Source organism: Oculina patagonica, chromosome 12 (genome assembly GCF_052425735.1).
Source record: "Oculina patagonica isolate OP01 chromosome 12, crgOcupat, whole genome shotgun sequence".
In the NCBI taxonomy this organism is placed as follows: Eukaryota; Metazoa; Cnidaria; class Anthozoa; order Scleractinia; family Oculinidae; genus Oculina; species Oculina patagonica.
Window position 1 is genome coordinate 4,179,293 of NC_135769.1, and position 14,295 is coordinate 4,193,587.

At 41.1% G+C, this 14,295-nt stretch overlaps 1 protein-coding gene across 4 annotated transcripts in view; it reads right to left on the bottom strand.

Annotated features, from left to right (window-relative positions):
* Window positions 1-9,481: 9,481 nt before the first annotated feature.
* LOC144631539 (uncharacterized) overlaps window positions 9,482-14,295 on the bottom strand; it is a 32,632-nt gene continuing 27,818 nt past the window's right edge. For all 4 annotated transcript variants that reach the window (XM_078489987.1, XM_078489985.1, XM_078489986.1 and 1 more), the window contains 4 exons: window positions 14,012-14,083; window positions 13,510-13,581; window positions 12,625-12,696; window positions 9,482-11,681 (listed from right to left, as the gene is read on the bottom strand). In XM_078489987.1, coding sequence (XP_078346113.1) covers window positions 10,559-11,681; window positions 12,625-12,696; window positions 13,510-13,581; window positions 14,012-14,083 — 1,339 coding nt within the window. In that variant the 3' untranslated portion in view covers window positions 9,482-10,558. The remainder of the gene's footprint in view (window positions 11,682-12,624; window positions 12,697-13,509; window positions 13,582-14,011; window positions 14,084-14,295) is intronic.

Here is a 14,295-nt window from a genome sequence, read left to right on the forward strand (position 1 = left end):
GAGAAACAAGCTTTGGAAGATGCTAGTGAGACTGATGAAAATGACGAAGATGAGGAAATTGACAAGGTGAAGAGGGTATTTTGTGTTGTTTTCCATTCCAAAATTACCAGATATTGCTAACACATGTAGGATAAACATGTTACACTGTACTATCAGCAAAGATTAAGCTTATCTAGTGTACGAGACACAATATATCAATTCAATATGAAGTGAAACGGATGGCAGATTACATGGAAATGAAATTTGTACTTACAATTTTCAGGACGAAGTGGCTGAAGACGTAGCAGGGCAGGGCAATGTTCCTTGGAGTGAACGGATCAATGTGGAGGAAGCCTCCGAAGCAGAAGTCATGATGTTAAGAGATAACCTTTTAAAGTTTGCAAAGGATAACTTCAGTACCGCGACAGTTACAATATTAACGAAAGATTATGCTACCGAGTTCAAAGAAGTTAGTTCACCATTGACCAGTATTGACTTCCATTTACAGTTTATTCAAGCAACGTTCGTTTCGTGGTCGCGTTCTGATCCCAGAGTCAGCAAAGAAATTTTGAAGGGTAAAGTTTTACCAAGTTTGTCAAGCAATTGCTTTTCGTTTCAATCCACTAAAATTGAAGCGGACGAAAGTACAAGACTTTTGATAGGATTTTCTGATGTTCTTGGTTTGGAAATTACTGAAGATTCCATAGTTCTAGATGTCAAATCCCTACCAAAGATGGAGAGGAAGGTTCGCAGGCACTCGGCTACGCAGAGTTTTATCACTGAAGCAGACGTCAAGCAGAAATCGAGTGGCAAATGGACGGAGCAATGTATCCTGGCCAGTGAAAGACCACCATACCGGATTACGGTAGGACTGATGCGTCAAAAAGAGCCAAAATTCAGCCAGTTGAAAGAGCTGCTACTAAAAATCCCATCCTTGAAGCAAGCAGCCGATGGAGGCCTACAGGCAACTTACCCACCAAGTTCACACGTCCATGGAAATCCTGAGGAAAGATATCCGGTCCTGAAAGATCCGACTCTCGTCAGAGCCGGACAGCTAGCTTGTTTAGATCTGTTAACAACACTTCCACCGCAGAATAAAACTGAGTACGTGGTCAAAATGTACTCACTGATTGAATGCAAATTCAACACTCTTCTACGGGAAAGAATCGAGCGCTGACGAAATCCGAATGAATTATACGAGGATTCGACTCACAGAAGACATCCTAGTACGTAAGATTTTGAACTTTCACTTTTGGTCTTGATTAGAATAAAAATCTCTCTTCCATGGAACGATTTCTTTGCCGCACACCTTCCTGCATTCCGGCCGACCGGCCGCCATGATTCGCAAACAGATTGAATTGATGCGCGCGTTGGTTTATGGGATACGGCATTAAAATTTCTTTCCCCAGGCCCCCGCAATGACGTCACAGATCACCTGGCACTGTTTAGAAACCGTAGTGTGAGAAGCAACTAACGTCGATCTTTAGACAGGCGAAAACCATCAAATTTGGATGTTGGAACGATCTAACCCTGTAACAGACAGGTAACGCACACAAACAGTAAGAGGAGAGCGCTGCTGTGGGCCATCACTTACTGATAGGAATAACTGGAAGAATCCTACCTACAGGCAATACGATAATCTGATCAGGCAGAGAGGACCACCGCCACGAAGGAGTCGCGTTGATTGCCAGGATAGGATAGATCAATGGAACCCACACCAGTTGGGCTGGAAGCCGATCAGCAATAGCCTGCGAGCAAGCTCGCTCTCTTATAGGCTGGCTGGCTTGCTACTGAGCTAGTACATAAACTGTCCACAATCGATAAACTGTCTTCCATTTTAGCCTAGGCGTTCGAAAAGGATGCAAACGAAGTAAGTGCAAACGGTAATTGTACAGTATGTGGCCCTTGGTCCGCGAGTAAAAGTTATAAACTTGAATATCTTACATGAATCAAAGCCCGATAAGCTAAAAGTTTTCTTGAAGATAGATTTTATGTCTCTCTCTACAATTGCAAAGTGGCAATGCCTGAACTAAAATATTTTTCGTGTAATTCAAAAAACAGTGACCGTGCTTGCAGGTCCTTGGTCCGCACATTTGGTCCTTTATCCGCGAGTCACGTAAACAAAGTGAAAATTACTCTAAATCGCAATAATTTTCAAAACAGTTGCAATGTTTTAGCAATATTAAATCTATTCTTTACTATTTTTGACATTTTTAAGCTTCAGTCTTGCTGGAAGTCGTTGTTAGGTGCGAGCATAAAACAGCCAGTATATTCTTCAGATTTCTTTCAGACCGAAGTCTTCAACGAAACCCGCGTCTTAATTTTTTCTCTTTATAACTCTCGAATTTAATTTTGAAACATTTGAAGCGAGGATAAATGCCGTAGCACTAATGTGTGCACCCAGTACTTAATATTTTTCTGAATGATCGTTGTTTTAGAACATTTTTTTAATTCACAGTCAAAGGTCACGGACCAAGGACCCATATGCGAAAATTGTTTATAACTTTAATTCATTAGTCGCTAAACCGAAAATTTGCAACTCTGCAGCAAATTTCTTCGCAGATTCTGAAATCTATTGATCTATTAACCTGTTGACAAGCGTGAATTTCGCATCGTAACTGACAGTGAAAAAGCTGAAAGTTTAACATGCCAAAGAAGAATAGTCAAAGAATCATTGGAAACATTCATTTTTTGCCGACGTTTAGATATCGAGGAAATATTAAATCCACGGACCACATACTGCACAGCACGCAGCACTGTAATTTTGTTTTCGTGCCAAATATTTGTTGACAAAAAAGTTCTTTTGAGGGACATCAACTGAGTGTTACATTTGGTGTTTTTCACGAAATGCAGTACTGTTTAATTCCTCGTCGAGTTCATATTGCCTTTGATCACAAAGTAGCGAATAATCGTGATATTGTACAGCTGAGAATTTGTCATTTAATATAGTCTTTTCCTTTATACGTGAGAGAATTTTTTAGAATGCTAGCTTACAGGTATATACTTAGGATAGTGGTTTATTTTAGAAAACATTGTTGTCATTTGGGATATTTGAAATTTGACTTGTCATACCAGTAATAAAAAACATGTCACGTGTAGTTTTGCTTCCATTTATTTTGTATTTCTGAAGGAAAAAATGGTTAATTAAAGATAGGGATGGCAAAAGTGGGGCCGGGAGATGAGGAGTCGACTAGCTTGGCATTTAAGTGCGATTATTATAATTATTGTATGCCCCAGTTATATACTCTTTCGGTGAGTGGGGATACTCCCTAGTCGGTTAACACTGCAGAAATCAGAGTTTAATTAACCAGAAGGTTTTGAACATAATTGAAAAAATCAATTTGGAGTCAGAAGCGTGTTTTCTGTTACCATGGGGATTCCTGTGACGGTGAGTATGTTTCGCTGACGTCACCAGGATGAAAAGCCGCATTCAATTTTTTTTTGAGCCAGTCATTTTCCGAACACATCATTGATTTAATCACATCTACTAAGAATTCTCGCAAAAAAACGCTTTCCCTGGTAGTACTAGTGCGATAATAATACGACATCATCTCGGCACTTTTCGCGTTTTCATCTGAACTTCGCCACTCATTATCGCACCAGAAATAGCTCACATGACTTTAGTTCTAACAGCCTTAAATTGTAGTAGATTAAGTGGCTTTTCTAAGCAACCTCCCTAGCGGAAGTAATTTTTGTGTAGCAAATTGCATATCAAGTCTATTTGGTGTAGCAAAGTGCGTAGCAAGTGTCCTTGGGGTAACAAATTGCGTAGCCAGTGTGGTTGGTGTAGCAACTTGCATAACAAGTGTGTTTGGTGTAGCAAATTGCGTAGCAAGTGTGTTTGGTGTAGTAAATTGCGTAGCAAGTGTATTTGTTGTAGCAAATTACGTAGCAAGTGTGTTTGGTGTAGCAAATTGCGTAGCAAGTGTGTTTGGTGTAGCAAATTGCAGAGCAAGTGTGTTTGGTGTAGCAAATTACATAGCAAGTGTGTTTGGTGTAGCAAATTACGTAGCAAGTGTGTTTAGTGTAGAAAATTGCGTAGCAAGTGTGTTTGACGTAGCAAAATACGTAGCAAGTGTCTCTGGTGTAGCAAATTGCATAGCAAGTATGTTTGGTGTAGCAAATTACTTAGCAAGTGTGTTGGGTGTAGCTAATTACGTAGCAAGTGTGTTGGGTGTAGCAAATTACTTAGCAAGTGTGTTTGGTGTAGCAAATTACTTAGCAAGTGTGTCTGGTGTAGCAAATTACGTAGCAAGTGTGTTGGGTGTAGCAAATTACGTAACAAGTGTGTTGGGTGTAGCAAATTACGTAGCAAGTGTGTTGTGTGTAGCAAATTACGTAGCAAGTGTGTTTGGTGTAGCAAATTACGTAGCAAGTGTGTTTGGTGTAGCAAATTACGTAGCAAGTGTGTTGGGTGTAGCAAATTACGTAGCAGGTGTGTTGGGTGTAGCAAATTACGTAGCAAGTGTGTTTGATGTAGCAAATTACGTAGCAAGTGTGTCTGGTGTAGCAAATTACTTAGCAAGTGTGTTGCATGGGTGTAGCAAATTACGTAGCAAGTGTGTTTGGTGTAGCAAATTACGTAGCAAGTGTGTTGAATTGGGTGTAGGAAATTACTTAGCAAGTGTGTTGGGTGTATCAAATTACGTAGCAAGTGTGTTTGGTGTAGCAAATTACGTAGCAAGTGTGTTGGGTGTAGCAAATTCCGCAGCAAATGTGTTTGGTGTAGCAAATTCCGCAGCAAGTGTGTTTGGTGTAGCGAATTGCCTAGCAAATGTGTTTGGTGTAGTAATTGCGTAGCAAATGTGTTTGGTGTAGCAAATTGCGTGACAAGTCTGTTTGGTTGATTATATTTTGGTTGGAAATTATTTTTTAATGATAATCAAAGTCTCTTGGAGATGCCGACTTTTTTGCATGAAGTACGAGTCGAAGGTTTATCCTGTGCATTGTTCTTCGAACTTATCATTACAGTTGCTTTGTAGTTTAGTTTAACAATTTCCTATCTTCGCGGAGGAAATGCAGCCATATAATTTTGTCAAAAATGAGTCGTCCACGTCGGGTATTTATACACATATTCCTCAACATTACACAAATAAACAGTGCAAATTTCACCAAGATCTGACAATTCTGTACTTTAAAATTGCAAGGACCTTTCGAGGCAGTCGATTACGGCAGCGAAATTAGCAAATGAAACAGCAAAATATGCGTTCGACGCTATTACTGTAATGGCAATTGATAACGAGTTGTAGTACTGACCCATCAAAGTACAAGGACGGGAAAATACTTGATACCGTTATAAGCCACCTTGAATTTAAAATTCGCCTAAAATCTATAAATTCTGAACCCAAACTGTGCCGTTTAATCAAAACTAGCTTTTTGTGTCTGAAAAATGCGCTTCAGCTAAGTAATTCGACATTTTTAAAGGGAGGATTATGCTAATTCACGCAACAACAAATTTAATTTTAGTTTAGGGTCCAAAGACTGTTGAACCCCCTAGAACAATGTACGAGGTAAATTTCTAAGAACTCGGGTAATAAAAATAAATATATTCAAGAACATAGTTTTGGTGTTGCTCAATATATCAAGTCTCGATGACGTCACTGGGTACGGTTGTTATATAGTTACTTCTTCATTCGGGATTATAAGGACAGTTGGACCACTTGGGAAAAAATGGGACAGCTGGGACAACTGGGACAGCCGGGTAACAGGAATGGGAACCGGGAAAGGAACGGGAAATGGGAGGGAATGTAACAGTGGGACAATGGGAAACAGGGACAGCTGGGACAACTGGGACAGCCGGGTACACACCGGAACAACTGGGACAACTAGGACAACCGGGACAACTGGGACAACTAGGACAACCGAGACAACTGGGACAACAGGGAAAGCTGGGACAACTGGGACAGCCGGGTACACACCGGAACAACTGGGACAACCGGGACAACTAGGACAACCGGGACAACTGGAACAACTGGCCGGGACTGGCGCAACTGTGACAACTGGGACAACAGGGAAAGCTGGGACAGCTGGGACAACTCGGGACAACCAGGAAACTTGGACAACTGGTAAAACTAGGACAACTGGGACACCTGGGACAAATGGAACAACCGGGAAAACAGGGACAACTGGGACTGAGGCAATTGAGAGAACTGGGACAGTTGGGAGAACTGGGACAATTGGGAGAACAGGGACAATTAGGATAATTGGGACAACTGGGACACCTGGGACGAGGCAATTAAGAGAACTGGGACAGGTGGGAGAATTGGGACAATTAGGACAATTGGCACATTAGGACAATTAGGACAATTAGGACAATTAGGACAATTGGGACAACTAGGACAACTGGGACAACTGGGATAATTGGGAGACAATTGGGACAATTGGGACAAATAGGACAACTGGTACAGTTGGGACAAATATGACAACCGGGACAACTGGGACAACTGGGACATTTGGGACAAATAGGACAACTGGTACAGTTGGGACAAATAGGACAACTGGGACAATTGGGACAAATAGGACAACTGGGACAAATAGGACAACTGGGACAATTGGGACAAATAGGACAACTGGGACAGTTGGGACAAATAGGACAACTGGTACAGTTGGGACAAATAGGACAATTGGTACAGTTGGGACAAATAGGACAATTGGGACAAATAGGACAACTGGTACAGTTGGGACAAATAGGACAACTGGGACAACTGGGACAACTGGGACATTTGAGACAAATAGGACAACTGGGACAATTGGGACAACTGGGACATTTGGGACAATTGGGACAAATATGACAACTGGGACAGTTGGGACAAATAGGACAATTGGGACAAATAGGACAACTGGTACAGTTGGGACAAATAGGACAATTGGAACAAATAGGACAACTGGGACAACTGGGACAACTGGGACAGTTGGGACAAATAGGACAACTGGGACAGTTGGGACAAATAGGACAACTGGTACAGTTGGGACAAATAGGACAACTGGGACAGTTGGGACAAATAGGACAATTGGGACAAATAGGACAACTGGTACAGTTGGGACAAATAGGACAATTGGGACAAATAGGACAACTGGGACAACTGGGACAACTGGGACAACTGGGACATTTGGGACAAATAGGACAACCGGGACAGTTGGGACAAATAGGACAACTGGGACAGTTGGGACAAATAGGACAACCGGGACAGTTGGGACAAATAGGACAACCGGGACATTTGGGACAAATAGGACAACTGGGACATTTGGGACAAATAGAACAACCGGGACATTTGGGACAAATAGGACAACCGGGACATTTGGGACAAATAGGACAACTGGGACAGTTGGGACAAATAGGACAACCGGGACAATTGGGAGAACTGGGACATTTGGGACAATTGGGACAACTGGGACATTTGGGACAATTGGGACAAATAGGACAATTGGGACAACTGGGACAACTGGGACAGTTGGGACAATTAGGACAACTGGGACAACTGGGACAATTAGGACAACTGGGACAGTTGGGACAAATAGGACAACTGGGACAATTGGGACAACTGGGACATTTGGGACAATTGGGACAATTAGGACAACTGGGACAGTTGGGACAAATAGGACAATTGGGACAAATAGGACAACTGGGACAGTTGGGACAAATAGGACAACCGGGACAGTTGGGACAAATAGGACAACCGGGACAACTGGGACAACTGGGACATTTGGGACAAATAGGACAACTGAGACAGTTGGGACAAATAGGACAACCGGGACAATTGGGACAACTGGGACATTTGGGACAATTAGGACAACCGGGACAATTGGGACAAATGGGACATTTGGGACAATTGGGACAAGTAGGACAACTGGTACAGTTGGGACAAATAGGACAACCGGGACAATTGGGACAACTGGGACATTTGGGACAATTGGGACAAATAGGACAACTGGTACAGTTGGGACAAATAGGACAATTGGGACAAATAGGACAACTGGGACAGTTGGGACAATTAGGACAACCGAGACAATTGGGACAACTGGGACATTTGGGACAATTAGGACAACCGGGACAATTGGGACAACTGGGACATTTGGGACAAATAGGACAATCGGGACAATTGGGACAACTGGGACATTTGGGACAATTGGGACAATTAGGACAACTGGTACAGTTGGGACAATTAGGACAACCGGGACAATTGGGACAACTGGGACATTTGGGACAATTGGGACAATTAGGATAACTGGGACAATTGGGACAACTGGGACATTTAGGACAATTGGGACAATTAGGACAACTGGGACAATTGGGACAACTGGGACAACTAAGGCAATTGGGACAACTGGGACAATTGGGACATTTGGGGCAATAACGACAATTAGGACAGTTGGGACAATTAGAACAATTGGGATAATTGGGAGAACTGGGACAATTAGGACAATTGGGACAGCTGGGACAACTGGACATCTAGTTTTCCACATCAATGACGCTGTATCGACTGTATTTCAGACCTTTTAGCCGGGGCACCCGGTTATCCGGGCGACTTTCCTTCCTTGTAAAAAGGCCCTAAATTACTTTCGGCACTTAAGTGAAAAAACCGCTGTATATTGATAGGATTGGTTTTGCCTGTGTTTTGGTTTTACTTTTGATTGGTTTCGAAAGTGGCGCAAGCAATCACTAAGCGTTGAATGCAAAATCTAAGTACAGACTCTCGAGTAACCAAATTTCTTTCAGTGGCATCACATATCATTTACCTGATTCTCCTAAGACGACACTTACTTGTAAACAAATGCTAAGAATGGTTACTATATTGACTTTATTTTTAAAACGTTTGTATGTGGAGTAAGGACATACAAATTATAATTACTTGTTTATGAGCTGAAAGTAACTCAAACACAATTGTACTTCAACCATTTGTTTTATCTATAAGTTTAATTTTCAGAATAGAAATCACAGGCTATACTGATGACAGAATCGACTTAATCTTTCGCTGAGATACACAAGTGCTCACTGGCCTCTTGACATTTGAGATTGGTTCAAATGACATTTGAGATTGGTTCAAATGTCAACATACAGATTTCTATCAGGATTTCTTGGTGAAGTCTGCGATCAAGGCTTAAGGGACTGTTGACCCTTGGTAATACATTTTAAAGAAGTAACCTTACGGCTAATATTTTTCAAATTTGCCTTACGAGACAGTCGTAACCGTGCTTTATTTTCGGTTTATTACTGTCTTTCGGTTTATTTATTTTCGGTTTTTTTACTTCACGAAACCATTGTTTTGAAAATTCTTTCAATTTATAAGTAATTTCGTTTAGTAGGAAAATGACAAAATATATTGGAACCTCGATATAACGAAGGGCCAAGGAACTGGCAAATTCGTTCTCTTTATCGAGGTTTCGTTTTCATGATCAGGGGGGCAAAGTATGTCGTTCGTTATACTGAGGTCTTCGTTATATAGAGGTTCGTTAAATCGATGTTTCACTGTATTACGTTCTGTTTTAGAAGCAACAAAGACAATTCATAAGCAAAGTTTAATATCTTTGTTTACATTGGCAGAATATTTTTTCTACGTTTATTTGTTCATGTTCATAATTAACGTAGTCTTTCAAGTGAGACTGTATACGTAAGAGCAGATTGTTTAATGTAGACTGGCGGAGACGGTAGACACACTTGTTACACAAGGCCTAAACGGAGTTACCTCGGCTCATCAAAATTGATTTAGCTTGAGCCTTGTCGTAATTAGAGAGTTCCGTGTAATTTTAAAACGCACTCAATTTAGTCGTAAACAAGATCCAAGGCCGTGTTCACACTTAGTGCCCGAGAACATGGTACTTGGGCACACTCAAAAATAGCGTCGTGTTCACACACAGAAAACCAAAGTAACCAAGTACCATTAAAGTGCCCGAGTACTCAGGACACGGGTACGGTGCCCGAATTATGGCGTGGGCACTTGGTATGTTCACATTTGTGCCCACGAGAATCGTACTTGGGCACCGTGCCGAGACACCATGTGTGAAAACAGCCTTACTTGGGTATGGTTTCAAGTAGTACATGTACGGCCCGCTTTCTTTTTCTCCCACAGCAGCAAACATATATAACACCCGGTTCATTCCTGTTCGACGTCAGAGTCTCTTCTTTCCAATAATGTTAAAGATGAATTACAGTCCGTACTGCGCAATCTTGGCTGCTCACAGTGTGAGCCTCACACGAACGAATGTTTACAAGAAAAACTAAAAATTCCTCGACAAACTTACCTTTTTCTTTATTATTAACGCTAGATATTCTTGCAGAACAAATAATAACGAGTAGAAGAACCTTGACGCTATTTCAAACCGACGTTTCAGCTCATCGGAAATTCTTAAACGAAACGAACTGTAATGGCGGACTAAAAAACTTCATGTATGCTGTCACCGAAGTGTAACGTGTCAACGAATTCAAAACAAAAACGAAAACAAACCCCGAGTCTGCGCAGTACGGACTGGAAATCAGCTTTAAACTGATCGCCTATTCTTCGCTGTATCCCTTTACCGGCAGCTGAAACCCTCTTTTTCTGTCTTGACGAGAACTGCACTGATAATTATCATGTTCTGTTTCTTATACATCTGATTCTTTCGTTACGCCATTCAACAGTTTTGATTTGCCATTGGCCGAGCCGGAACTTCGTGTGTGCGACGTAGTCGTAGACTTGTCCGACCTCGAGTCGATTAACGATTGCTCTGTGGCACCCATTGCTCGGCTCTTCCGACTTCGCTTCCGAACACTGCCACGAAGTTTCCTACGAAAATTGGTGGTGGATATCGTGTAAAGAATCGGATTAAGCGCCGAGTTCAAAGGAAGAACGAAGACCGCTACCCAGGCGTACACGGTAGGGCTGGCCTCCATTCCAAGCAGTGAAGCCATTCCGATTATAATAATGGGTATCCAACAAGAAAAATCTGTCAGAACGATAAACACCATTCTAGTACCAATAGAGGCCACTGCGTTACCAGCTCCGCTCATTTCTCGCGTTTTCTGAATCTTAAAAAACATCACAAGGTAGAGGAAAAAAATCAGCATAAACGACGCGAAATTCAGTGCTAGGAACAAAAACACCGAATACTCCCAGCCAATTGGCTTGTCTGATGTTAACTGAAGTGGCAGACATACTCCTGAACGGGCGTAAAATTCTTTGAAATAGTCAATGCCAGTAAGAGGTACCCCGGCCAGAATAAAAGCAACAAACCATGTTATGAATAATGCCACGTATGTCCCGCGCACGCTCAGACCTATGTGCTTAAATGGATGAACAATGGTGACGTAACGATCAGCTGTCATGATCGTCAAAATGAACACAGATGCCTCGCTGGAGATGGTGGACACGAAACCGCTGAACTGACACAGCGGGCTATGTTTCCAACTGTCGTTGTATATGAAGTACCTTCCGCGGTAATAAACATCAACGCCTGCTATGATAATCAGATAAATTCCCATCAAGAAGTCTGCGATAGCCAGGTTTAGCAGTAGCAGTGAATGAACTTTGTTGTCGCTCTTCGTCTTCAGTCGCCACATCAGGACGAAGGCGTTTCCTACCAATGCAATGCTTCCCAGAATCCAGATACATACGTACAGGGTGGTGTTGGCCATGAGATCATTACAGGAAGAAAACAGATCCTTAGGCGCCGAGCAGTTTGGACCAGATAACTTTGCAATGCAGCAGAACTCGAACTTATCAGTCTCCCTGGAGGGGAAAATCAAATGCACAATGAGCGACAATAGTCCTTGAGACAGTTGGTTGAAATTAATACTAATTTAACATTCCTATATTCCCACCTTAAATCTGGTGCAGCTTGTGAACCACTCCCCCTCCCCCTTTTTAATGTTGTACACAAACGAGGCAAGTCTTGCAGATAGCAAATCCAACATTGTTTCGGGGGGAGGGGGGATATCGAAGGGATGAGGGGTAAAATTTGTCCAAGGTACTCAAAAAGTGCCGAGTGTCTCATCGCTTTTGGCGCCCATTGCACTTACTATTACAGCTCATCGTATCGTTAGATATAAGCATTAAAATATTCTCATCTTATACGGGTATAATGTAAATATCTGTCAACTTATCAACTTCATTTTTGCTAGCGTTTCCATGGTAGTTTGACTTGCGGTCTTATGTAATGTAATGCTTGGGCTACCTTTTGGTGACTTAATTGTTGTCTTTGTTAGGCGCTTGTATGTTTGACAAATTAATCATTACATCTCTATTACTGAAAGTGCGTCTCAACTGACGTTTTCTGCAGACGCAATCCTTTGACATAGGCGTGCAGGGGGGGGGGGGGGAGGGGGTGAAGCCCCAAAACGAAATTTCGTGAGTGAGTTGAAACATCTTTGAAACTTCCTTGGAAGTCTTCGGGAAACTTCGTTTATCTTCGGAGAAGCTCGAAAAATGATAGGAAACGTTGTGTGGCCTTGAAAGAACGTTGCTAGAACGGAAAAAGTTGCACCAAGCATAAAAATCTGCTGAGTATTTTTAGAACAGTCTTAGTCCCCCCCCCCCCCCACGTTCCAAACGCTCCGCCGCCTCTGTTTGATAGATTTCTTCTCAGCTCGAACGTTAACATAATTACATACAGTGCATATAGGGTTGAAATTGTCCTTAATAGACCGTCAGTTGTGTTCAAATGATTACTTACAGATACGTAAGAGGAACATTGTCGAAAATATCCAATGGCAACCGCTGTAAGTCTTTGTTGTTGTTCAGGTACCTAAAGGAGAAATGTAAAATTAATCTTAACAGTGATCAATCTAAGCAATAAGTGATGGTGGTAGGTCTGAGTGGAGTCTGGCAATTTGCTCTGTATCATACCAAGTCCAGACGTGCTCAAACCCATTCTTGTCCTCAGAGCCGCTTGTCTCTCTTAGCCGAAAAAGCCTGGGGTACGAGGGGCAAGTGGCTCTGGGGACACGTGATTTGATTGGCTAGATTTTTAACAAAGAAAATTTAAATGTAGCCAATTAAATCAACCGTTTTAAAATCCCTTACAACAAAGGGATTTTAAAACGTTGATTGGATATCGCTAGATTTTAATTTCCTTTGTTAAAATCTAGCCAACATGTGTCCCCAGAACCACTTGTTCCTCGTGCCCAGGCTCTGCCGGCTAAGAGAGACGAGAAACTCTGGGGACGAGAATGGCTCAAACTGCCTGCCTGCTGATAATAATAATAATAATAATAATAATAATAATAATAATAATAATAATAATAATAATAATAATAATAATAATAATAATAATAATAATAATGGCACTTCGGGCAGTATATCCACAGAGTGGCTCTTCGCCTGCCCGATCCTAACTAAATTTACAGATGTAAAAGTTTAAAAAATATCTAAGAATTTATATTTACATGAAAACGAGATAAAATTGTATTAAAACGATATAAGAACTAATTATGTGAATTATAGTATAAAAAAAAAATAAAAAAAAATAAAAAAAAATCGGAATCAATCGGAATCGATCAAAACATTAAGCGACAACAACAACAGTAGCAATAACAACAACAACAACAACAAAACTTACAGTTCTGATAAAGAGTCCATTCCACGGAAAGCCCCAGACGAAATAGTCCTTAGCTCCATATAGCTCAAATTTCTGTTTAAATAGAACAACGTTTTAATTTGGTTAAAACAATCTGCCGTCAATTAGACTGAATATGAATCAAAAGGTATTTTCAGCACTTCCCAGCTCTTATACTTTGATTGATCAGTATTACGAATCATTATCAGTTGTTGCTAAAATAATTGTATCAAACAAATACCCAATGATTGGTAAACAAGTTGTGGTTATTTTCTTGACATCATTGGTTACCATAGCAACAGTATAACCTGTTAAAAGCACTCTTTAACTGCTTATAACTCAAACACGAGTTTGGCGAACCCCATTTTTTATTATTGAAAATTTGATCTGCATGTTAAGATGTATCTTTTTGCAAAGTTAAAAAAAAATTCTGGGAGCGGTTTCAGAGCCACCTTACTTTTTTTAAATTTACAATTAACTTATGTAACATGTAGTTGTTACTCACAGCCTTGTTAACTGTTTTAGTCCGCTGAATGCTTCATCCTTTATCTCTTCAATCGGGTTTCCGATGAGATTCCTATTGATTGTAAAAGAGGCATTTAAGTTGTTAGTTTGATTAAAGTAATAAAAAACTATTTACATACAGTGAATTCATTTTCCAAATCGGATCTTGGATGACGCACACCTTCAGATATTATCGTAACTATTCGGTTGTCTTCGGAAAGTTACGGCTTCGCTCGAAATATCTTCGCATGACGTCGATTTTTTTAAAAAAAAAACTCTTATGAA